This window comes from Rhineura floridana, chromosome 7 (genome assembly GCF_030035675.1).
Source record: "Rhineura floridana isolate rRhiFlo1 chromosome 7, rRhiFlo1.hap2, whole genome shotgun sequence".
Taxonomy (NCBI): Eukaryota; Metazoa; Chordata; class Lepidosauria; order Squamata; family Rhineuridae; genus Rhineura; species Rhineura floridana.
In genome coordinates, this window is record NC_084486.1 from 118,956,911 (window position 1) to 118,983,868 (window position 26,958).

The 26,958-nt window shown below is 42.3% G+C and overlaps 1 protein-coding gene and 1 long non-coding RNA gene across 2 annotated transcripts in view; one reads left to right on the forward strand and one right to left on the reverse strand.

Annotated features, from left to right (window-relative positions):
* Positions 1-26,266, forward strand: LOC133389424 (uncharacterized). The gene is made up of 3 exons (XR_009764107.1): positions 1-1,028; positions 1,961-2,052; positions 26,030-26,266. It is a non-coding gene; the product is annotated as an uncharacterized LOC133389424 (long non-coding RNA).
* MINDY4B (MINDY family member 4B) overlaps positions 24,993-26,958 on the reverse strand; it is a 41,942-nt gene continuing 39,976 nt past the window's right edge. The window contains exon 9 of the mRNA XM_061637035.1: positions 24,993-26,248. Within this exon, the coding sequence (XP_061493019.1) occupies positions 26,106-26,248 (143 nt within the window). The 3' untranslated portion in view covers positions 24,993-26,105. The remainder of the gene's footprint in view (positions 26,249-26,958) is intronic.

Here is a 26,958-nt window from a genome sequence, read left to right on the forward strand (position 1 = left end):
CCTCCTCTGTGACGGAAGAGGCACGGCCACGTTATCCGAGAGGCGTAAAAGGCGTCCTAAGGGAAGCACCCCGCCGTGTTCACTCAGAAGTCAGTTCAAGAGTTAAGCGTGCTTAGTATCGGAGCAGCCTCACGCAGCCTGTCGCTGTTGCTCGTTTGTCTCTGGGCGGGAGAAAGTGCGTGTTTGTTTCACCGACAACACCCAGCCGGGCTTTCCAAAGACATTTAAGGAGCAGCACAGGGGCCGGCAGCGACTCGTGGACCAACAGCCCCCTCACAGACAGCAGTTGCTGCCGCCTGTAAAACGCAGCACCACTCCCTCACCTTGCCACTTTCAGGTGCAGTCAGCGCTAGGGTCACTCGCCCTTTCGCCCCTCTTCTCCCCGTGTAAGTGCGTCTGCTCATGCTATCGCTTCCACGAGCCCTGCTCTACACAAATTAGAAATCAGCACTGTGCGCACGCGCCTTCCCTTCTGACGCTTCTAAAAGAGCCCGAGCCCACGGGGATAGACCCTCCTTTGGGGGCGTGTCGGCCGTAGTTGAGCGGTAGTGCCGCGTCATACAGGGGCAAACCACAATTTCCAGCGCCTTCAATCAGTCCATGTTAGGGTTGATTGCCGAAGTGTGTTGAGTTGCAGTTTGTTCGCACAACGCAGCTTTCGCATTTAATCCTGGGGGTATCACCAGAATCGGGATTCACGGGCGGTTGGAGAATAAGCTTGTTAAAGTTTTTTTTTTAAAAAAAACAAGTATTTGCAGAGCTGGATGGTACTACAGGAAAAGGTGGAGGACACACACATAGTTTTATGGCCCTTTCTGTCTTTGTTTTAAGAAAGAGAGTCCCCTAGACAGCTATGTCAAAAAGCCTCAGTAAAAAAGAAAGCTGACAGCAGTGATTGGAAAACGGTAGTGTGCTGAATGCTATTAGTCTACAATTCCCATCTCCTCTGATTATTAGTCACGCTGAGTGGGGCTGATGGGAGTTAATCCAACAAACACCTTGCAGGGCACAGATACCCCATTTCTGAGGTATGGAGACGCATCAAGAGCTTTGTGCTGCTGTTTTTGTTTAACCATTTGTGTTTTAGTGGTTGGATAATTTGTTGCTTTTATGTTTACTTTTTATTTGTAAGTCACTTTAAGCAACTCCTTTGCTAAGGGGAGAAGCAAGATACAATGTTCTCAAATAAATAAATGTGGATTTCAACACCAAGGTGTAAAGTGATAATTTGTCAACTACAGAAACAGTTTGCCAAATGGCAAAAGTTAGTAGAGTGAATGTATTAATGTGAAAAGCACTTATATTCCTTGGAATTATTTTTCCTAGAAGAAGATAACTTCAATGGTATATGGAACAGTTTATTAATGGTTAAACCATTAATTTTTGATTGACTACCTGTTTTGACCATTCCCATATTCACCAATTACCACGTAGTAAAATCATCAGCAAGGCTTATCTGGGAGTAAGTCCCATTTCATCCCAATGAACTGAATAGGATTTGCTTTTGAGTAGACATGCACACATTTTGTAAAAAGTGGAAGGGTGTGTTGAATAATTAGGTATATGACTAATACTGTGCTTGTGCAAGTCTAATATTTCAATATTAAATTTCAGAGGCTGAAAACAACACTGAACTACTTCTCCCTTATTCATATCCATATCAGTAACATCAGCATAGCACAGCAAAAATGCCAATTAGTCATCAATAAGTGCTACAACCAGAAGCTGCATTTCAAGGTCATCACAATTAATCAGTTTTAGATACATGGAAACTGCACTCAGCTCTTCATCTATTTTGTCACCTGTGACCATATGACTCATCTGTGATTTTAGCCAAGAGCCAGATTCTTATTATTTAGTGGAACTTTGATTGCATCTCTTCTGCCCCACACATCATAGAATTTGATGGGAGTGCTCTTAGGTGAGAATACTCATTTTGGTAAATTCTTTTCTCATTCAGCACTGATTACAGTAAGGCACAGTACTGCCTAGGGCTGATGGATTGTTGTCCAAAACACATGGAGACCACAGGCTGGTGAAGGCTGCAATAAGGTAAATGAGCAGATCATCTCTGGCTGTGCTTTTGTGCACAAGCAACCTGGCATGATGTGTAGCTGGATGGATAATTATGCAAACATGGCAGTGAAAGTAAAATGTCAAGAACATGGGACAATAGCAAATCAGGCGAATATCATGTCCACAGTCAGAACAGCTTTGTATATGCTTTGGATGGGATGGGTGGGGAAGGGTGACTGACTTGTGTGTTCTGCTTTTGTGTAATTAATATAATATTAGAAAAAGAACTTGGGGGGATGTTCGAGGTCCACATCCAAGGTTTTTGCATGTTCCATTTTCAAATGCATAGAACAGGGTGGGGAACCTCCAGCCTTCAGACCAGTTCTGGCTCCCCAAGAGGTCCAAGTTGGCCCCTGAGTCATTTCCCCCAAACCACACCCAGCTGTCCACCAGCTCACTTTACTGGTGAGGGTGGGCATTTAAAGTCGTGCTCCCATCTGCCTTTCAACTGATTGGCCCATTGGAGCATGTCTTCAGTCCCCTCTGCACTTCTCTGTGCGAAGGGGGGGGCATATGAAGACATGCTCCCATTCCAGGCAGATTGGAGTGCTCCTTCAGGTTCGCTTTGAAGTTCTGAAAACCATGACTATGACATCAGATGATGTACAGGTGGACAGTCCCACCCACCTGTCAATTTTGGCCCACCAGAAGTTGGAAAAATGAAGATCTGGCCCTCTGGCCAGAAAAGGTCCCCCACTCCTGACATAGCCTGTGCATTGATAGGAATGGCAGCATGGGTTGCAGCCCTATACTCTGGGAGTATGCCCCATTGAACTCAATATTCTGTTATTCTGAATCCATGTGTATAGGATTGCACTTCACTAAAGCTTCCTCTCACTCTGCATCCAGGTAATGTTCACATCTGCCTTCAATCTGAGCTGCTAAAGCAAAGTTACCATATATATAGAAAACAAGCTCCAAAGATTGTTGAAGGAAGTCTGAGGCTTAAGTAAGGAATCGGTTCTTAATTAAGCCTTGTATTTGGATTTCCTCTGCTGATGGAACATCTGCTTAGGTCTGTAGCCAAAGAAGTTGCGGGAGCTAGAAGGGAGCTTTAGCATTCTAACTGCTTAGCAGATTAGATAAAAATAGGAACCATTGTTTAGGACGTTATTGTATATCCAGCATGTCAGCTTTCAAGCATGCCCAGGCGTTAAGTCAGAAGGGGGGTTAATAGGTTTTGGTGCTCAGGTGTGCAGTTTCTAATTGATAAAGATTAATGTGCTAATGCATCAGACATCAAGCAGGATCTATACACTGAAACCAAGAGCAGCTTGCAAAGGAAACAGTATTAGAGTCAATAGTTTTAAAAGTTGGCTTATATTTATCAGTGTGCAATTCTCCAGACACCCTTATTAAAGAAGAGCAACTTAGAGATGGTGTTTGCATCTTAAGTTAAATCTAATCCACACTGCAGATGTAGCAAGAACTGGGAAATCAGTGTCAGTGTGGTTAAAAAGGGCAGCATAATTATTTCTGAATTGAGAGCAGATTTAATAGTGTCTGCCTTTATGGATACAGCATTGCAGTTGTGGAAGACATGTGACATTTTGTATAGTACTACCATTGTTTTGCCAAGTGTGTCAGTTTATACTGTAGAACACACATGTAAAAAACATCAGTTGGCCTTTCCTTGTACTCTGCTATAACCCCTTGGGGCATGTAGAGTAGGAAAGGCTTTTTCATCATGCTCCCTTGTGACAGATTCTTAGTCTGGAACCAGAAAGATTATTTTTAAGGAAGGTTCTCTAAAACACTGTGTTATACTCATAAATGTTTTATCCCATGTTCTGACATATTGTGCCTAAGGTGAATTACCATCAATAACATAATGATGCAAAACAACTTATTTGTTATAAAAATTGTTGCTTTAAAAATAATAAATAAATTTCTATACTTGATGTCCAAGGCAGCTATTCATAAACACTATAAAATTAATTAATATGTAACAACAACAACAACAGGGACCTGCAACAAAATGTTACAGTGTAGAATGCTTCAGTTCAGGATTTTCTGCCACTCCACAGTATTTCCCCTTCCCCTGTTTTTCCATTCCCCACCCCAACAGCTAACCAGCAGGTCATGGCCACTGAGTATACTCAACTCTCAAGGGGCTCTTTTCCAACCGCTCCCCCCTTATAGAGTCCCACACACAAAAAGATTTTCTGTATTTGGAGTTTCCCCAGTTCTGTTAATAGCTTCATCTTGTGCATGGGTGGTTCCATTTTGTAATAAGGCTCACAGCCTGAATGTCGGAAATAGAGAGGATGTTATAGACAGAAGTTTACATCACTAGTTGAAAGCCCCCTAAAAATAGTTTCCAGATGGCACCTGTATTATGAAAGAATAGGTGCCTCAGTGACCATTCCTGGGGAGGCAGGTGCCAGAGGTTCCTGTTCCCTGTTCTGGTTGCCCTGCAAAAGGGGCGGGGGAAATGTTTCCCTGGCTACCACCTGTCTAACCATCGAAGCCAGGGGCACCTGGAATAGGGCCTCAGTTGATTATGTAAAGCAAAGATGGGCAGAAGGCACACCATGTTCTACTGGTAAATCCGGTAGTGTAGTGGCAAATGAAGAAGAGCATGCCCCCTCACATCTTCTCTCTCTGTGTCTCTCTCTGTCTTTCTCTCTGTGTGTGTGTGTCTCTCTCTCACACACACACACTACTTGAGCAACTACCCCTTCAGTAAGTAAGCACACCTGCTAGTGATGGGATCTGTAGCTGCTGCTGATCCGCTGCCACCCATGCCAGCATGGAGAAGAAGGAGGCAGGAGAGGAGCCCCCCCTCAGCCAAATGATAGAGTGGAGGCCTCAGAGCCTCCCCAGCAGGGCCAGTCCACAGAGGAAGAAAAGGAACAGGAAGAGGAGGTGCCACACCGCAGGGCAAGAGACAGGCTGGGGTGGGCAAATATCTACTTCATTTTGACACCCTTCTGCGGTCAGAATTAAGTGGATTTTTTGCCCAATGACTTTTGCCCCACGGTGCGGTGTGTCCTGTTCCTCTTTCTCATCCACAGACTAGCCCTCCTGGGAAACTGTTGCTGAGGCGTCTGCTCGCTCTATTGTTCATCCCAGCGGGGCCTCCACTCCTGTCTTCTCCTTCTCTATGGTGGTGTGGGTTGCAGGAGATGGAGGGGCAGGGCTGGTGCCAGATGGTGGCGAGGTTGGGTCCTGGCTGAGGACCCCTCAAGGGCCCTTCCTTGGGGGGGTAGCTTTCCCTTTTGCAATCTGTGGCAGCGTTGGCTCCCAACCCTGCTGCAGATTCCCCTTCAGCCACCTTGGTTGATGGCAGGGATGTGCATGCGTAGCATGCATGCGTGCCATCAACCAAGATGGCGGCAGAGGCATCAGCCCCTTAGGGAAGCCTCAGCTGCCATCTTGGTTGATGGCAGGCTTGCGCCCGCAGCACAACCAGCATTTATGTCAAGGAAGAGGTAGGTGGGCCATGCAGGTGGGCATTGCAGGCCTGCGTGGCAGTAGGATGGTGTCTGGGAGCTCCCTCTCTTGATCCACAGCAGGGTCGGGAGCCAACGCTGCCACGGATCACAGAAGGTAGGTAGGTAGGTAGGTGGGATGTGGGTGCTTGGGCCCGGGGCAGGCTGGTGTCCAAGGGCCCCAGCATGCCTGGCGCCGGCCCTATGGAGGGGGCTGGGAGGGGGCCACCTGTAAAAATGGGATGGTATCCTAATGTGTCCTGACCCGACTGCACACCTTGGGTAGATCTCCAGATGATTTGCAACAGATAACTTCCAGTTGTCTAATGAAAGCAGCAACTAAAAGGCTCCCCTTTTAATTAGGCTGCTCCACTGAAGAAAGCTGGGAAGGGCCATAGCTCACTGATAGATGCTTTCAATGGTAGAGCATTTGCTTTGCATGCAAAAGTGCCAGGTTCAACCCCCACAATACAGTACCCAGGTAGGGCTGGGAGAGATGCCTGCCTGAAACCCTGGAGATCCACTGTCCATCAATGTAGACCAAAGGTTCCCAACCTTTATTTCCACGAACCAGTTGAAAATTGCTGATTTTTCTCCTGATTGCAGCAGTTGTAATTTTATTTATTCATGTATGTATTTATTTATTTATTACATTTAGACTCCACCTTTCCTCCAAGGAACTTAAGGTGGCATACGAACATGGTTCTCCCCCTACTGATTTTATCCTCACAGCAACCCTGTGAGTTAGGTTAGGCTGAGAGACAGTGACTGGCCTACAGTTGCCCCATGAGCTTCATGGCAGAGCAGGGATTTGAATCCTGGTCTCCCAAGTCCCAGTCTGACTCTAACCACTGCACCATACTGGCTAGATGTTGTATGATTTTAATTGTATTTTTATTGCTTCTTTTATTTTATTTTATACAGGTAGGCCCCGCTTATACAGCGGGTTCTGTTCTGGACCCCTGCCATAAAGCGGAACCCCATTCACTATAATGGGCCGTGTCGTGCGAAAATGATGCGAAAACAACGCAAAACATCGCAAAAGAGCAAAAAATACCTTTAAAATTGAAAATGAAAGCCGCCACATCAGCGGAACGCCTTAAAGTGGAACGCCTTAAAGCGGAATGTTATAAAGCGGGGCCCTACTGTATTTAATTTTATTGAATTACAATTTGCATTTGATAGACTTCCAATTGTAATACAATAAAATACAATATAAACATAAAAGCAATAAAATCCAATTAAAATCAATATAAATATTTAATGTGGACATACCATGGACCACCACCTAAATGCAGTTCATGGACCCCTGGTTGTCTTTGAACCACAGTTTGAGAAGCCCTGGTGTTGACAATACTGGGCAAGGTGGGTCAGTGGTTTTAACTCAGGATAAGAGAGCTTCCTATGTTCGTAAGCTGGAGGGTAAAACCCTGAGTGGTTTCTATGTGTGAAAGAATTGTGAGCTCAGCTCTGGTACTGAAAATAAGTTCCTAGATATTGAGAGGCACCTGGGTTATGTGTGTACACCCCACACATATTCCAAGGCAGAATTTTGCACCTGCAGCTTAGAATTCTAAACATAAATGTGCCCACACTTGATTGTCAAAAGTTGCCGCATAGAGGGGGGGCAGGATCTCTTCTTGATCGTCCCAGAGTGCAGGACACGGAATAATGGGCTCAAGTTGCAGGAAGCCAGATTTCGTCTGCACATCAGGAAAAACTTCCTAACTGGACTTCCCAGGAGGATTCCTCCGCCTGTGCAGCTCTGAGACGGATCTCCATCTTGGATGAAACTTTTTCAGTAATAAATCCAGTCAGAAAGTTTTTTTTTGACTGGGGATAATTTCTTCCGGATAAGGAAGAAACGTGAGATTTCCCACACAGCTTTGTTGTGATTGTTGGAGACTGGAATTCGTCAGAATTGTCTGTGAAAGAAGGTCTTCCAGCTGCTCGGACAGAGCAAGGATTTATAGCCAGCTCAGCTGAAAAAGTGACCCGTTTTTTTTTCTTTAAAAAACAACGGATTAACAGGCAAGAATTCTCCTGTCTATGCTTATCACTTTCTTATCTATACAGCTAAAGAGATTTGTCAAAGACTCAGCAATTAAGATAACCTGGGTGAGCCAAAACTTTCCTTGTTTTTTACTCACGGAATTAAGGGGGAGGAAAATAAAAATAGCCTATCTTTTTGTTATTGCAAAAAGCTGACATGGAAAAAAGCTTTATAAAGATTTCAATGGATGAGGGGTTTCTGATTGGAAGAGATTTTTGATTTATAAGACTTTTGTGTGATATATGTCTGGGACTACTTTTTGATCTACTTTGGGTTTTTTTTTTGGTTTTTTTTTGACGAATCTGCTCATTCTTTCTGCTACTAGTTATTTGTACGCTGTGAACTAAAGCTGTTTTTGCACTTCTGGGCATATAAGAGATAAGAGCTGTCTAGAGTGTGACGTAAGTTGGTTTGAAAGATTAACTCCTTTGTAACTGGATAAAGAAATAAACTGCTTTTTGCTTGGGACATTGAAAATTGAAGGAGTTTTGTTCCTTTGGTCCTAAGAATGACAATTAAGAAAATTATGGATGTACAAGAAGGAACTTTATCTTTAGACATGTTTCAGAAAATAATGAATGGGATTAAGTCAATAAAACAAGAACTGAGAAATAATAGACAAGCGTTGAGAATTGAATTTGAAGAAATGAGACAGGAGCTGAAAGAAATTCAGGATTCTATGAAAAAGGAGAATAAAGATAGATCTGGAAAATCAAAAAAGGATGAAAGAGAAATTAAAGGCAAGGTTCAAACTATGGAGATTGGATTAAATATGGACATGGAAAAAGATTTGGATTTCCTGGCTGTGATGGATCCTGGAGACAAATATTATGGTTTGGAACTCAGCGCTGTCCCTGAAGGAATTGAAGAGATTGGAGATAAAGATATTATCGGTTCAAAAAAATTCCTGGACTGGAAGGATTTGATGGAACTTGAAATGGAGAAAGTTAACAGAATTAATCCCTGTTTTGTGTCAATGGAAAAATCTTCAAGAGATGTGCTAATGTATCATGTAAAAAAGAGGAACAGAGATGTGGCTTTGCAACAATACTTCAGTGATAAGTTCGGAATTGATGGCAAGAAAATATCTATGATAAAGGAAATTCCTATCAGACTCTTATTATATGACTATGACAGCAAGATTATTGGGTGCGTAAAGTTGGAAGATGGAAGATGGAACTAATACGGATAATGGAAGAAGAGCGATTTGAAATTACTGGACTTAGTAGACTTGATGAGTTGGATTAATTGACATGTTTATCTAGAAAAAAATTGATGGACATATATCTCAAGGATTGGAAACTTCTCTTTGACTTTTTGTGGAAGAATAAAATGATATGATGTTAATGAGATTTGAAACCAATTAAGATAACCGCTGGAGGAAGGTGATTTTATAATCTATTTAGAGTCAGGCTTGTTATATATTATAGATTTATAGCTGAACTACGACAAATCGGAAGTCAATATTTTTATTTTTATTTTCTTTTTTTATTGTGTTAGTTGTTGATTTGTGTTTTTCCTTTTTTATTGTTTTGGTTTTTGAAATTTAATAAAAATTAATTGGAAAAAAAAAAAAAGGAAAAACTTCCTAACTGTTAAAGCCATATGACAATGGAATCAATTACCTGGAGAGGTAATGGGCTCTCCGACACTGGAGGCATTCAAGAGGCAGCTGGACAGCCATCTGTCAGGAATGCTTTGATTTGGATTCCTGCATTGCGCAGGGGGTTGGACTTGATGGCCTTATAGGACCCTTCCAACTCTACTATTCTATGATTCTATGAGTCTATGATATAAAGCAACAGTCTTCAGCCTTTTCAGACCCAGAGGCCTATTTCTAGCCCAAACATGCATTTCGGGCCCCTCTTCTTAATATTTTAGCATTTATATGTATGGTGGTGGAGACAGTGTTGCAATCTATCTCAGTCTACCTGAAACCCAGCAGGGCCTGCGTAAGGGGTTCTGACCAGTCACACAGGTTCATATGTATGGGAAAAGACAGTCCTTTAATTAGCATCATAAAGGTCCAAAGAAGTTGTCTTCTGAGCAGCTGATCTATGAAACATTGTACAACAAACCATAAGTTAGAGCTGATGTAGGATTGCAGCCTTATATGGTGACATAATATGAACACTTTCCAAACTTCAGCATTTATTACCTACTAGCAAAGCATTAGATACTAGCATATAATCTATTGTGCTGGCACCCCGATTAGTCAAATATGTAAAAGAACCTTTAGACTCATCAATACCGGAACCATGTAAACATTCCAAATGATGCAAGAGCAGAAGCTCTGCCAATCTCCGCCCCTGTTTATTAGATGTTTTGTCCTGGGAAACCCTGTTAATCAAAGAAACTTGAGGGCTAGGCCCATGATTTGTAGTAGCCTCAACATTTGACCATACAGCCCCCAGCCTGGCGTTAAAATCTCCACACAGCAGCAGTTTGGAAATTGGAACTCCAGCTGAGACAAAATTTCTGACAGTCGATCCCATATACTATTGTGACCCAGGTAATTAGCTAGGGTAGGGGGAAAGTATACATTAATACAGATAAGGGGTCCTAGGGTTTTACCCGTGATCCTCAGAATCTGATTATACTGTGGGCAGTTATTATTCAGCTGCTGGATATCTACTATTAAATCCAAGGAGATGAAGATGGTGAGGCCACCACTACCACGACCTTCTGTGCTCCATTTTACAGCAGGATTAGAAAAAGCACGAAAGCCGTGTAAAAGCGGTAGATTTGCTTCTGCAGCCCAAGTTTCTTGTAAACACAGGATTTTAAATTTTCGAAGGTAAGTAACAAAGTCCGCGTCGTGATACTTATTTTCCCAGCCCATGATGTTCCAGGATAAAATAGATAATTGTCAAGCTGAAGAAATTTTGTCAACATCTTTAGTGTCACATATACAACCATTTACTTTGGGATGTGTTTGGGTAAAGGTTGGAAAATGAGGGCTTTCCCCCCTAGGTTCTGTATCAGTCTCGCGATAACTCGTGGCAAAAGTTGGTAGGCTCTTAGCTGTTTGCATATTCATCTCTGCGGTAACCTGGATGGGAGATCTTGTTGATCCTCTATTCAGGAGGGACCTTTCCTGCGATCCTATCTCTGCCTCTTCAAGGTATCTCATCTTATGCCAGTGGTTGGAGTTTGAGGGGTTCACATTTTTGACAGATGTAGAGTATTTGGGGGTTGTCTTGAAGGGCTTGTTGTCCCAGTATCTAGATAGAGCATTATATTCCGTCGTGATCTGGTAAGCAGAGGAGGAGACTCCCATCTCACTAATGGGAGGCCCCTCTTTCTTACTTTTCCCTAAACTGCTAGACAGAAGGGTAGAAGGCGCTCTAGCAAGAGCGCCACGCTCTTCCATAGTTGTTCTCTGATTCAAATGATCAGTCAGCCATTGATCCAACCCCCCCTAGATTTGTCAGGGGTGCACACAACTTTAGGGATCATTGGTTCTAGTTCTTTCGCCACTAGGTCAATGCCAAGTGGGAATTTCTTCTTTGTGTGGATATTTACAAGATGAAACTTAAGTTGGTCAAATCTTCCTAATATTTCACTTTGGCCTCGGGGCGATAGAGTGCCGAAAGAATCTATCAACATTCTTTCTTCCTTATCAAAGGGTTCGTTGGTCGTGTCAGAAAATTGGCTTCTTTCTTGTGTCCTGGTGTCCATCCATCCTGTATAATTAGCTATCTCTATATTTCCATTGCCAATACACGAATCAACAGGGTCAAAATCAATGAGGATTCCCTGCCTCACCTTCCCCTCATCTGACATGCGTTCAGGTCGTAAACAGCGTCGAGAAATAAGGCTGCTGGAGGGGCCCTGTTTTCAAAGTGTTTTAAGATTACTATTCCTATCTTGGCAAAGGCATCCTTGCTGTTAAGGATTTGACCGGCAGTGTTCAAGGTGGTGAAAGAAACAACGGCACAAGCTCTTGTGGCACTGTAGTATAAATAATCCACCTAGTCAATATCAATTGTAGTAAGTTGGATTGGGGGAATTCTCTTCAAGATTTCCAACAGGTGTAGTTTGGATTCGTTTTGGGATAATAATCCTCTTGGTTTGGGATAATTTGCTAGGACCAGCTTATGGCGATTCAGCACTAGGTTCCATTTAATGTCCTTTGGTTTTTCCACCTTCTCCTGCTTTGTGTTCTCCTTCAGCAGTACATCCAGCCACGGATCCTGAAAGGCTCTATACGGGTCCTGCACTTGTATGGGGGAGGCTGAGTAGGGAGGCAGAGTAGTTGTAGACACACAGTGGATATTAAAGTCCTCGTGGTGATTTACAGTGATTTTTCTCTTAGGGCTCTTGGAAGGTGTTCTCACAACCTTCCCCTCTTTCTGTGTAGGGGATTTTCCTACCAAATTGAATAATTTCCTGAAGTTCATTTTCTTACTTCGTGCAGGCTTTTGGTTTTTCAGATTTTTACTCTTTTTCGTGTTGGTGAACCCCCCTCTTGGCTTTCCTACGTTTCCGTGGCCTGGTCTCCAACTCATTAGAGATAGTTGTTGATGAATTCATTTGGTTTGTTGTTTTTAGCTCCCCAGCAGAAGGAGTTGGTGCAACCTTTTGGTGCATTTCAACTAATACCGTCAATAAGTGGTTGCATTCCGTCAGGAAAGATTTAACATGCTCGATATCCGTTGCCAGCATATACAGCCATCCCATTATTGGTAGCCCGTTCCTGAATGGTTCCGTTTGTTGCTCATTAGACACTGTCTTTTTTCCCTTTTCCTTTTTTGGGGTGACTTCCGTCTTTAAGGTATTAGCCAACTCTGTAGGCTGTGTCAGAATTGGGTTGTCAGGGTGCGAGCCTGTTATAGTCGAGTATGTTAAATTTCTTGCTCGTGAGTTCTCAGCTAATGCTATTTCCGCTGCCAGATTTAAAGGCATGCTAATTTTAATTGGACAATCGATGGACACCAAATTGAACAATGCCGAGAATTCAAATATCTGGGTGTATATTTTTCTGAAAATCTCTCTTGGAAAAAGCATGTAGACATGACCAAAGTAACAGCATTAAGAACAAGCGGAGCCATACTTAAATTTTACCGCACAACAGGAGGCAACTTAATCGTCTCTGTTTTAAAAATTTTCCGGAGCAAACTTCTCCCCCAGATTTTATATGGTGCGGCAGTTTGGGGTTGGGAAGAAACCCAGATAGCTAGTCTAGAGGTACTTCAAAACAGTTTTTGGAAAAGACTTCTGTTATTACCCTCTGGTACCCCGGCTGCCTTGCTCCGAGCAGAGACTGGTCTGCCTTCAATCAGAGCTCGTGTCCACTGTGCTTTGATTAATTTTTGGAGAACTCTAGAAGATGCTCCAGCCAAGATAATACACAAATCATGTTTTGAACAGGTATCAAGAGACAAGTATTGGACCTCAAGAATCAATAGTCTTCACCACCTATACCATATTCCGCCACAGGTACTGCCTATTTTAAATAACAGAGAGAGGCTTCGAGATGATATTTTTTGACATAGTGCCCTTTTAGACAGACAGGCCATCATTAATTCCAAATTTTCTAAATGGTATAGGTTCTATAAACACGACCACCTCAGAGCAGCATACCTGGCCCAGCCTTTAACTTTAAAACTTAGGCAGGCATTTACGGCGCTTTTCAAACCATGCCGAGTGCTGTGATGGATGATCCTTATTCACAGACTCCTTGGCTTCAGCGTTTTTGTATTTGTGGAGCTCTGGAGGTTGAAGACCTGTCTCACTACCTATTGTTCTGCCCCTTGTACTCTCATCCCCGAGCTAAATATTTGAATTGTCTGCTGGCGCGCCCGTACATAGACCAGGTTTTACAGAAGATCTTTTATCTTATGTCTGATATGGACACTTTTGTAACATATAGGGTTTCTCTCTTTGCATTGGCAGCACAAAAGATTCATGCAAAATACATTCTAGACCACGTGCTAAACTGCCAGGGGGATGCCTTATGGTAATAATTTGTTTACACAGTTTCCCGGCCATGTAGTATCCTTTGGGCTTAAACGGGAAGCTTAATGTCAATAAGCACAATAGCTTTGTTGTAATTGAATGTAAGTTTTAACTGGAATGTATTATAATGCTGGATCATGTCAAATTTTAATTGTATATTAAAACTGAGTATGTGATATTTGTTATGCGATGGCCTATGGCTAAGCAATAAAGTTTTATACCATACTAGCAAAGCTGTGCCATCCAGTTGTGTAGACAGCCTTTTGTCAATTTAAGTACATCATGCAGATTAAATTCATGTAAAGTGTATTATGTGTGCATTTGGTACTTATAAATTACCTGGCTACACAGTGAAAGGATTAATATTGTACATACTTAGTATGTTTTAGGATGTGCAATGTAATGGAGTATGTGGAAGGGGCTTTAAAGAGAAGGCAGGGATTTACTGCCTATTATTGCAGCAAATCCCTGCCTGCCCACCCCTCCCTCCACAGCACATTACATTGTTCTTCTGTCAGCTGGAGGACCTTGTGTGATGCAAAATCATTTTCTGCTCCAGCCTCTCTGGCCCTGCCCCATTGCCCATTTCACCAATGTAAATATCAATGATGTAATAAGTGGCAGGATTTAGGATGTATTGTCATCCAACATCTCTGCAAACATTATAATATTGGAAGCTCATATAATTTTTTTTGAAGATTATTGAAGAAATATACATTCTGAGCAGAGGTAACCAACTGCACAATATAGGCGATCTATTATAGTACAGAGAGAAAGGTGATCAACTGTACAAGGTTATAGGCACTTTCAGGCGCGTAGAAGTTTGAAGACAATTGCAATTGCTTGTAATTCTCAAAGAGCATTCAGGTAACAAAAAGAAAAGAAGATGGATTCTGTATAACAGGGACATGGAACGTCTGGCCCATGGTCCAAATCTGGCCCACCAGTCCTCCCCAGTTGGCCTGCAAGGTCATTTTTTCCAAACTATGCCCACCTACTCCACACATGATGTCATATGTAGGGCAGGTATACACACAGATGGATTCTGTGGCTGGAAAGACAGGATTGAGGGATTGAACTCCCCACATGTCAGCTGATGGGGTGGGGAGTTTCATGCCTCCTTGGTTCAGGGAACTTGCTGATGCACCTGAATCCTGCATTAGCTGATGAACAGGAAGTTCAGTCCTGATTGGTCATTATCTCTGCCACCCCTGCGGTCATGTGATTGACAAGGAGGTGGTCCCACCCACCTACTGAACTTGGCCCATGGAGTGGGTGGAGACAATGATCTGGCCCACTGGGCCAGAAAGGTCCCACATTTCTGCTGTAGAAGATGAATTGGGAGAAGGCCTCTATCTGAGTGGCAAAACATCTGCTTTGCATGCAGAAATTTCCAGGTTCCTAGTATCTCCAGACAGGGCTGGGAGAGACTCCTATGTGAAACTCTGGAGAGCTGCTGCAAGTCAGTGAAGATAACATGTAGCTAGATGGACCCATGGTCCGGCTCAGGATAAGGCAGCTTCCTATGTAGTTCATTGTATTCATGCATATCGCTTTTCCATCACTGGCTTTTATAACCTGCAAAATGTGTATCTGCTTCTGTTTATCCCTTGCTCCCGCCCTCCCCCTCGCCCCGGTGGACTTCTGGCAAAACAGAGTGCATTTTGGAGCACCACCTGGGAATTCACATATGGGCAAAAATGCATAGCTGGCAAACTGTGACCTGAATAATCCAAAGAACATTCAAAAAGTTTGCCTGGAAAAAAAAAAGATGTTGCTGGAACACAGTCAGTTTGGCCACGTAGTGAATGTGACATCCCCATCAAACATTTCACAACCAATAACAAATTAGTGTACATGGCGGCTTTGTCATATGCTTGCTTTTGTGCATCAAAGTTTGTTCTCACTTAGTTTTACTCCATCCAAATCACCATAACAGCCCCAGAATTCACAATCTGCAGTCTACTAATTTTTCTTGAGAGGGAATAGTTTAATAGTAGAACACATGCTTCATATGCAGAACTTCCTATGTTTAGTTCCTGGCATCTCCTGTTAAAATGATCAAATAGCAGATGATATGAAAGCCCTCTACCTAAGACCCTGGAGAGCCTCTGCTGATCAGAGCGGACAATTTATTTATTTATTTGATTTATTTGATTTATATCCCGCCCTTCCTCCCAGCTGGAGCACAATATTGGTTTAGATGATAAATAGCCAGGCCTGGTATAAGACAGCCTCCAATATTCATGATTTGCACACAGGGCTGGCACCAGGCATGACTGGGCCCTTAAGGCACCAGCCTACCCTGGGTTCACAGCTCCATAGCCCAGCACCCCTGCATACAGGCAGTGCGGGGCTAATAAGCCCACCTGTATGCCCCACCTACCTCTCATGTTGGATGAATGACGTGAGTGCGTAGCGCAAATGCCTACCATTAACCAAGATAGTGATGGGGGCATCAGCCCCTTAGGGGAACCCTCACTGCCATCTTGGGTGAAGGCAGGCATGCACGCAGAGCACGCATGGCATTCACACTGATGGGAGAGGTAGGTGGGGTGTCCGGGTGGGTTTATTGAAGCCCACGCTGTCTATAGTGGGGAGTGCCTGGGAACTCCCTCTCTGCGATCTGTGGCAAGGTCGGGTTGCAGGACCTGCCACCGCAGTGAATCAAGGAATGGCAGCAGCACCCTCCTACCCTAAGGAAGGACCCTTCAGGGGTCCCTTTGGGCCACAGGGGCCCTTTGCCAGTGCCCAACCTGGCAGCCCTCTGGCACTGGCCTTGTCTGCATATGAGAGGAGAGCATAAGGGTCCTCCAGACAACCAATTTATTGAGCATTCATTTTGATTTACTTGAACAAAGTTTACGCAGATATATCAGTCTTTACTGAGTATTTCGCAAGTATGTTATATTCCAATGAACATTCATCCTGATTTGCTTACTTACATTTCTTCCCATTAGTAATTCATTCATAGCACACTTTTCAATGTGTTTCCTGGTCACTTTCTAAACCTGATTTTTTTTAATAGAAGTCGATTTGTTTCTGTAGGGCAGATTTAGGCAGAGAGACAGCCTGACTTTTAGCTCTTGTTACTGAATCTCATGTGCCATCCAGAGTATAGCTTGGAAGTCTTCTGGCCCAAGTTGGTTGGACTTAAGGAGTGGTGGCAGGTTCTAACTTGCGGGGTTGGTTTTCACCCTAGTCTTTTGGCAACTCCTATACCAACAAGACACTGGGTCCCAGATTTTGACATATTTTCTAAATTCAATCACATAATTGAGTGGATGGAGGAAGATGGCTGCTGGCAGGCAGGTCCACTAGCGAGCTCTGGAGCTCATACCCACCTCGCCTCTTTTTTTGCTATCTTTAGAGATATTCTTTGGAAATTTTTATTCTGGAACCTAACAGCATCAACAACACCTATTTTTTGAAGGCTATGGAACCATTTTATCAGCAAGAAAACAGACTCTTTATCAGCCGGTGAGTCACAACTCTGCTTCGCACTACTAACTCAAGGAATATAATTTACCATAACAAAATCTAAGGATTCCTAAGATAAAACTACTTAGCCTTGGAGTTGACAATTTATAATTATACCTCCGTTCATCTTAGAGTTTAAAAGGCAAACCTTATAGTTTTTAAAATGGTTCAAACAAGGAAAAGATGTTATGAACATGACCATAAATCAGACCAGGTTTTGGAAGAATCTGGGAATGGGGATCAACAGCTTAAAATTACAAACTTCTTTTTACCAACCAAAGCGGATAAGACAAAGAGAAATGCGTCACGATCTATTGAGAAAACCCCTTCCCAAATCGAAACAGAACAATTCTGTACCTGCTTGAGTGAGGATTTCCAGGCAAGGGATGACCCAGAAATTATACAAAGCCTGGTGTATGGAACATCCACAGATCCCCTTTTTGGGCAGACGCATACACCTAGTCTGATCAACTCTCTGCTGCAGGTACCTGAGAGCAAGGAGACGCCATCTTCTTCTCTGTACAAGGACAGTGACTTACATTCCCCCTTAGACATTCTGTCTACTGTGCATGCTACAGACATCGACAGCCTGACTCCCGTTTTTACTCAATCACAGCCATCTTCTGCCTGCTCTACAGAAGTTACTGAAACCACGGAACTGGCACAAATTGGCCAAAAACTACTTCTAACTGGCCAAAAATGTGTGCAGTTACAATTAGCCATCGTGGCAAAAGAGACTGAAAACATCAAAGCTTTTTTGGAAGAAACAAACCACCTTCTAAAATCATTTATGGAAGAACTATCCAAACTATATTTGAGTTTAAACTACACTCTTCCCCCCCACAAAACAACAACAACACTGAAGTGTGCAAACATAAAGAAACCTCGTATTGCACCTAAGGAGAAAAAATCCAAAAACATAAAAAATTACAAACCGCCAAGGAGTAAGAAGATGAACTTTCAGAAACTTTTTAAAGTACTTAAAGCTCAACAGCAAACAGCTTCGCAAACAAAGAATTTATCTGCTTCATCTACAGCGAGAACACCCCCTAGATCTTATTGCAAAGCCTTACCAGAAAGAAAAAAAAGTCCAAATCTCCCAGAGCTACTTACTCACCCCAACCCGAGGTCCTATAGCGGAAAATGCTCTACCAATAACAAGATTTCACGACGAGAGAATACAAATGGGAATTGGCTTCTCAAATATAATTCAAACAAACTTGCACTGCTGAATCTTCCTCTTCTTAACATCAAAGAAAAAGTAAACATCAGGAAGCAAAGAGTGTGTTACGCCCTCCAGTCGTTAGGTGTAATGGATTTACGGCCTGACGATATCTCGTATGTGGAATTCCTTTACAACCCCTCAACAAAAACGTCTGCTTTATTTACCTTTAAATCGGCTGAGACAACAGCACGGATAATTGCAAATAAATCCCTTCTCAGCTACCATGGAATATCCGTTCAGAGACATTTCACAAACCTGGCTAGTCCAATTTCCCTGTTCACAAAGAGAACTCCAACAACAAACCTTATCTCTTCACAAGAGAGGAGGAAGTCTTCCTCGAACAGCAGCAAAAATACATCAAACTCTGGAAACTTGGATCCATTCCTGGAACAGCTTCCTCTTAAAAGCACATTAAACATGAACTGCTCTTCTCTATCATTAGGATCAACTATGCTGGAAAAGAATTTATCCCCTTTGACTCCCCCAGCACAAGAAACGTTAAACTTTGAAACACTTAACTCCATAAACTCTGATCTTATTATTTTGGATGAAGTAAGCTCCTCCCCACCACCAGCTCCTATTTTTGTTCCGTTACAGTCACCTTCTTCTCTGGTAAACAGTAAGGAAAATCAAGATCTTGCATTTGACTTTGCTTGTGAGGGAGAGGAGGAACTATTAAATAGTTTCCATACATTCACTGAGAATGAACAAAGTGAGGTCATAAACAAAATGCAGAACCTGTTAAACAATCTAAGGGCAAAAAGGACATGTTCCAGATACTTGGAGGACTATGAACTGAACTCACCATCCAGCATTCAAGTTTCTCCTCTGAAAGTTCCCTTAAAGGTACTGCCACATAGTTACTCAAATGTTTGTAGACCTAGCACAATATGTGATGTGATAGTACATGAGGTTCCTGAACTGACTTGACAACCCTTATTAAATTCTAAAAACCCGATTCTAACCTGTGAATCTCCTGAAAAAATGGTAAACCCTCATTTCAGGACATCACAGCACTCACTCTGCAAATCTTATACAGCAAAGGAAATTTCTAATCCTACGAATTCAACTATTAATGCATGCCAGGTTTCTGTTCTCTCACCTAATTTTACATTCCACCTTCTCTCCTGGAACATTGCAGGGTGGAATGCCAAACAAAAAATTCCTGACTTTATTACTTTTCTGAACAAATTTGACCTAATTTTCTTACAGGAGACGTGGTGTACCCTTAAATTAATAGTGGATGGTTTCTCTTGTTCATGTTTACCAGCGACCTATTCCCAACCCAGTTCCAAAGGCAGACCCAAAGGAGGCCTAGCCATACTCATTTCTACTTCTGTAACAGCTCGCTCTATAAGTTTAACCCCTTGTAAAAACATTGCACAGGCTGTTTTATTATCTTTTAGCACATTTTCTCTTCTGTTAGTAAATGTTTATATTCCCCCTCATGCCTCTCGGGCACAAATTGACCGTGACTGGGACGTTCTTACCAATTATCTAACATCACTCGAGGCTAAATTCCCCAAAGCGCCTCTCATTGTTATGGGTGATTTCAACGCCAGGTCTGGCCCCCACAATGATGCGCTATTTGCTTCAAACCTCTGGGGGGGCGAGGTCACCGCCCCATACCTCCCAGACTATGCTAGGACTTCCAAGGACCCCAAGATAAATTATGGTGGAATATGTTTATACCGATTTCTTGCTAGACACAGCCTAATAATGTTGAACGGTCATAAGCAGATAGATTCATGTGCGGAATTTACCTACATTTCTGGCCTCAGGTGCAGTGTCATCGATTACGCCTTGATCTCGCATTCCCTGTTCAGGTTTATTTTGGACTTTTCTGTCGGCTCCAGACAGGATAGTGATCACCTTCCCCTTACCTTTTCCTTTTATCTACCAGAACGCGGTCGCTTGCTCCTTACCCATAAACCAATGGCAAATCTAATCCACCCCACCCATAAAAGGACATTTTGGACTCCCACAGTAGCCTCTAATGTGGCCTTATTTCTCACTTCCCCCTCTGCCCTGTCCTTACAGAGGGAGATCATGCATGCTTCTGATTCATATTTAGCGTCAATAGTGTATAACTCCTTAATTACAAAACTTAAAGCCTCTATTATCCCACCATCTTCTTCCTTCAGGGCTCCTCCTACCACTGGTTTTCCCAGATGGTTTGATAAGGACTGTCTTGATGCTAAGAAACAGCTGAGACGGCTATACCATCAATATCGACACCAAAATTTAACCACCCTCCCCCCTGAGTATTTTATTATCAAAAAATACTACAAGCATATGATAGTCATCAAAAAAAGGCAGGTGATGCACGAAGATTGGGAAGCCTTAATTCAAGCTTCCAGATCAAATAATTCGAAGTGTTTTTGGGAGCTGGTTTCTGGTTCTATGAGCCCACTAAATCCGGCCCCTTGCCACATTTCCCCATACCTCTGGGAGAAATATTTTTCTGCAAACAACGAGACTGTAAATGCTGTTTCCTTTATTGATAATTTAACAAATCTTCCCACTTGGCCACCTGTAACCCAAAAAGAAATTATTGATTTGATTGCTAGCTTGAAATCCAGCAAAGCTCCTGGACCTGATAATATACTTTCTGAAATGTTGAAGGCGCACCAAGCTTGGTGGGCCCCTCTTCTAGCAAATTTCTTTACTCTGATCAATAATTCTGGATGCTTCCCTGAGTCTTGGCTTGAATCCATAGTTATCCCTATATTTAAAAAAGGGAACAAAGAGGACCCAGCAAATTACCGCCCAATTAGCCTCCTTTCCATTATTGGCAAACTATATGCCTGCTACTTAAAAGAGAGACTCTCATCTTGGTTGGAGGAGGATAATATCCTTGGGAGGGAGCAGGCAGCTTTCCGGAAAGGTAGGTCTGGGATAGAACACTGTGTGATTTTAAATCACTTAGCTGAAAAATACAAGAACCGCTGGGGTAACGGCCTGTTTGTTGCCTTTGTCGACTTGAAATCGGCTTTTGATTCCATCCCTAGGGAGATACTATGGGCGAAACTCGCAAAATCTACGATCGACAAGAGACTCCTCTTCTTAATTAGCCGTCTGCACCACCACACATCCTTTCGTGTTAGATGTAGTCGTGAAGGTCATCTCACAAACCCCATTACTACAACAAAAGGAGTTAGACAAGGCTGCATACTAGCCCCACTTTTATTTAATTTTTTCATGAATGATCTGTCCCTTTATTGTCAATCCCCGGACTTCCACCCCCCTAAGTTAGCAAACCTGCATTGTCCCTTGTTATTGTATGCAGATGACGCTGTTCTCCTTTCTGTTTCTAAAGTAGGACTCAAACGCCTAACTAAAGCTTTTATGAGTTTCTGTCACGATAACAAACTATCTATAAACTTTTCCAAAACTAAGATCTTAGCTTTTGCCAAGCACTCTCCTGCTCACGCATGGACAATTAATACCCATAAAATAGAACAGGTTTCTCATTTCAAATACCTTGGTATACTTTTTCATTCCTCTCTGTCCTGGACTCCCCATATCCGTGGGGCTATTTCTACTGCTCGCAACTCAGCCAGTGGTATTGGAAGGTTCTTCTTCACTAAAGGAGGACAATACATTCCGGCAGCCCTAAAGGTTTTTAGATCCAAAACTATTTCTCAACTTCTCTACGGGGTACCTTTATGGATTGGCGCCTTCAACCCTTCTGCGGAGGCAGTTCTCTCCTTGTTTCTCAGACAAATTTTTGGCGTTCCCAGGTGCGTTCCTGCGGCGGTCCTTAGGTTAGAATCTGGTCTAGTCTCACTTGAGTCTCAAGCGTGGTTGGCCGCCCTAAATTTCTGGTTTAAAATGTCTTATGAAAAATCTACTGGCTATCTCCCTTTACTCTGGGAAGACTCTTTTACCTCGAAATGGGCCCGTACGTTTACAAATTACCTTGCAAGTATTGGCCTCTCAATTGAACATCTGATGTCCCTCGCTCCAGAGACAGTTAAACATTCTATCCGGACTCGTATTAACGATATGGACTTCCAACGCTCCATAACTGCAGCCACCTCGACCTGTTCTCCTATTCACTTTGGTCTGAGCTTTGTGCCTATGCTCAGTGCCCCTTATCTGGAAACTCTTACGATCCCCAAATATCGTCTAGCCTTTACAAAGGCTAGATTTAACTGTCTTATCTCTGCCTTACTTGAAGGGAGATTTAAACGTATCCCGTATGCAAACCGATTATGCCTTTGTGGTGTCAGCGCCATAGAAACTCTCTTTCATGTCATCTTTGAGTGTGCCCTATATGACGATATTCGCTCCAAATTCATAACCCCCATCATAAATAAATACCCCTACAAACCGCTTAACTGTTTACTTTTACATCTCTTGTCAGCAGCTAATAAGGATACTGTCTTGTCAGTTGCTAAATGTATTTTCGTAGCTCAATCAATTCGGAAGGCATCTATCCCTTCAGAAGCTTCCGCCATCCAGCTGTAACTGTTTTCCTTGTTGTTTTATTGTTTTACTGTTTTTAACATGACTGCAACTTTGTAACCTTTTATTATAAATGTATGTAGTTTTATTTATAAATGTCTTTTGGTCTATGACTGTATCAATAAAGATTGATTGATTGATTGATTGAGGCAACCTTTGGCCAGACTACAACTCCCATCATCCCTGGCCATTGGGTTCCCCGTATCTGCTCTAGGGTGACAGAGTGCTCTAATCCACTTTAACTGTGTAGAATTAAAGTTCAGGTATGTGCTTGAATCACTCCCACAAAATAACGACAGTCTGGAGGTACTCATCGTCCTAGCCTACTGCAGGTTGAGCAATCAGTCTTTGTAGAGGTTGCATGTTGCTGAACCTTGCATTATAGGAAGTCCCATCTTTTGGGAGGACATTTAAATAAATAAATATTTCTGGCCTCTGGTAACTCCTGGTGATCTCTCTGCCTAAAGGGCCATGGCAGCCTTCCCCAACCTGGTGCCCTTCAGATATTTTTGATTACAATTCCCATTGTCCCTGAACATTGCCCATAGTGGCTGGGGCTAATGGAAGCTGTAGTCCAAAATAATCTAGAGGGCATCAGGTTGGGAAAGGATGGGTTATGGGCTCTGAAGACAGAAAGAAGAATCCTTATTCTAGGCCAGACCATTTGTCCATGTAGCAAAGTGTTGGCAGCAGCTCTCTGGAGTCTCAAACAGGGGTCCTTCCCATGATTGGGAAGAGGTTCTTCCCCTTTTAACTGGACATGCCAGGAGTTGACCGAGGGACCTACTGCATGCCTCCTCAAGGAGACAAGGGGCTATTCCAAGCGACATTTCCCATCCATTCTTTTCAAACAAATAAATGAAACAACCAATTCACCCAGGGTTTTTTTTAGAGCTATATTGGCGTTAGTTTCAATCCAATAGTAGTGGAACACGATAGCTAGCATTGAATTGGGGGGAGCACTTTGTTTTCCTTTTGAAACAAAGGAGACCTAGCAATGGCTAATGCAGGACACAATGACTCACAGTCTAGATTTAAACTTTACTGAAAGGAAAAACTGAGAGGAGGGAGATTCACAAAATTGCACAGCAATGCTGTGGGCAAAATGGAAACTTCAAAATTCTAACAAGAGACTACAGGATGAGGAAAAAGTCCCTCTAAAGGTTTCATGTTGCTCATCTTTGCATTACAGGGATCAATCTCATCATCATGTTTCTCAGCATTGTAAATCATCTGTTGAACACAGTGTTTTCTTTCTTTCAAGCATTTTGGCCAGCTCCTGCCTCCTTTTATAATGCTGCTGTAGCAAGACTTTTTATGAGGTGAATCAGAGTTTTCTGAAAGGAGCAAATTATGAATTGCTTCCATGCAGTATAAATATATTAAGATGTTCTGGATTGCTTGCATGGGTGGTTTGCACATAATCTGTGCAATTTGTGGCTCAGCTTTATTTTACCATAATCACAGAAAAAAGCCCATACCAAAAAATGTTGGAATAGATTGCTTGCATACAGATCAGGCAGAGTTGACATCTCAATGTCCTTGATTTGCTAGCTATCATTGAGGTGAAAAATAAGTTTTCAGTTCTGAGCGCCACCTTGTGGATTACTTACATAACACTATGACAACACTCTTTCAGATGTGTAACATTGTACTTTATGTAGGCTTGCGCAATCCCAAAATATTTGCTCTGCAGGCAACTCAATATGGTGTACCTACTCTCTTTGGTTGTAGTGGTGTAGTTTTCACAATTTGATGTGTGAAGGAGAGAAAAACAGGAGGATGATAGGACTATGTATTACATCTTTCTCTTTGCTTTAAATATTCAATATTATTTAATCAATGTTAAATAGGGAGGAAAACCAGTCCAAATTAAAACAGCTTGGCAATGCCGTCATTATTAGCTATAAACAATGACCAGTTTTCAACAAATTTATCATATGGTTGTCTACCTCCCCTTACACATGAATAAGTTGTCAAGGTTTACATACTTGCAAATTAATCATATCTTTTTGTTGCATATAACTTTATTCGGTGGTGGGTTATGTTCATTTCAGCTGCTGTGATTAAGCAAAGTACAAATGCCATATCTGTCTTTTAGTTAAGCTTCTTAGGCCCCCCAATAATGCTAGTTATCCATTATTATTTCCTAATAGTAGAAGATTACCAATAGTTGATTCTTACTAGTTACAGTATATTGATGTCAAAGGGAAGAAACCTGGTAATCCCAAACCAATAATGATGCTCTAACATAGTTTACAAAAAAAAAGAGAAAGATTTAAAATCGGGACAAATTCATTTTACTTCTTTAAAATGTTTCATACTCGTGTTTCCTCCAGAAATGCACATTATTCATAGTACTCAGTTTACATCCTTGAATTGTATTATGCCTCTCCCACAACTTTCTTACCAAGACCTTTTCTTTTAATAATAATTTGTATCAAAGCTTTTATTGACCAATGGCTCTCTTTGTCACCAGTGTTTTTAATACAGAAAAAAGGATGCCTCTATCCATTTGCCTAAGTTACCTTATTCTACCTCCCATATCCAACCCACTTATTGAGCCACTTCCCTCTCTCCCTTCAAAAGCCAAAAGTAACTTTTTCCCTTTTCAAAGCATATGTAGGACTACCAGACTCACATTCCCTGTTAACACTCATCACTGTATGTTTATCTACATGTTTATCATGTTTAAAATGCCCCTTCACTCATGCTCCACCACATTTCCACTGATTTCAATTAAATTTAGTTCCAAATAAATATGCTGCCTAGGAACAGATTGCAGAGTTCCCAACTCGAAGACCTTTGGGCTAGGACATCTGTATGCTATAGATTGTGAAACCTGGTTTTGGTGTTTAAATAGCAGTAATTGTCAGTGACAGAAATAGCAGAAACTTTTAATGACAGGGAGAAGTCATCATAAATGTATGAAATGGCAGGATCATGACTTCATTCTGTCACTTCCAACATTCCTAACAGACCTTATAGACCTAACAGGTCCTCAGTCATTTCACACCAATTATATTTCTGTGACAAGCAGCATTCTTCTAAGATATGTCTTCACAGCTGGTGGGAGAAGCAAAAGGTCATAGCACTATGTGTATGTGTGTATAAAACTGTAACGGTGTACTCCAATTTGATGTCTACTCTGTGTTTAGCTCGCAGAGTTATGTGTGTGTATGTTGCACAGTTTGCTGTTAGCTTATCTCATGTGCACCTCATTTATTTACTGTTAATTTAAAATGGAAATCAGAAGGCCAAGCTGGCAGACCCATTAAGCTGTCAACATTTGGCCTGCTGGTAGCAATTTTCTTCCCTCTCTTCCTCCAGGTTTAGATTGCAGGGTTCAAGCGAGAGATCCTGTGGATCAGAATCTGGATGGCATCTGCACCTATGCTTGCTTTAATCAGAAGAATGGGACCGTCCCGTTCCAGTTGACAGCAGCACCCTCCCACTTAGTTCGGATTGCCATTTTGACAGAAGGGAGTCTCTTTTCTGAAGCACCATCCTCCTCACAGTGCTTTTCTTCCCAATGATGAGAATGAGTGTCTGAAATAAAAACAAACATGCAACCATGCTATTCTGTGCAAAATGGAGACATCTGGCATTGTTTTTCTCACTCTTCTTAAGTTCTCCTGTGCTTTAGCTGTCTGCCTGAAGCCCAGTAGAACACATGCTTTCCATGCAAAAGGTCCCAGCTTCAATCCCTGGTGTTTCAAGATAGGTCTGGAAAAGACTCCTGCCTGAAAGCCTGGAGAGCCACTGCCACTGTTTTGACACAGCTTCCTATGTGTCATGGATGCCACTTGGGCCCCATATGTTTCTATGTCTTTATTTCTATTGCACAATGGGTGAAAAACATTCCCTCACCACCACCAATAAGGGCAATTTGCAGCTTCTCTTCTGGGACAAATGGCTTTGCGGAGGGGATTTTTATGGGTAAAATTATGCAGAAGGAAAGGTTTACACCCTACTTTCCCTATGCCACAGTACCAATCTGGATCTGGACCTGTCATTTTGAAAACAATATTTAAAGAGATGGAAATTCAGCTAAGCATTTCTGATCACAGCTAGTTTGACCCAGAAGTAGAGCAAAGAGATGAACGTTTCAAGCTAGAGTTAGCTGTAACTTGCCTTGTATTTTTCTTATTTATGAATTATATTTATTTCCAACCCTTTATCCACAGCACACAAGGTAGCGTACATGGTTATCCTCCCCCTTTTATCTTGGCTGCAACCCTGCAATATAGGCTGAGCTG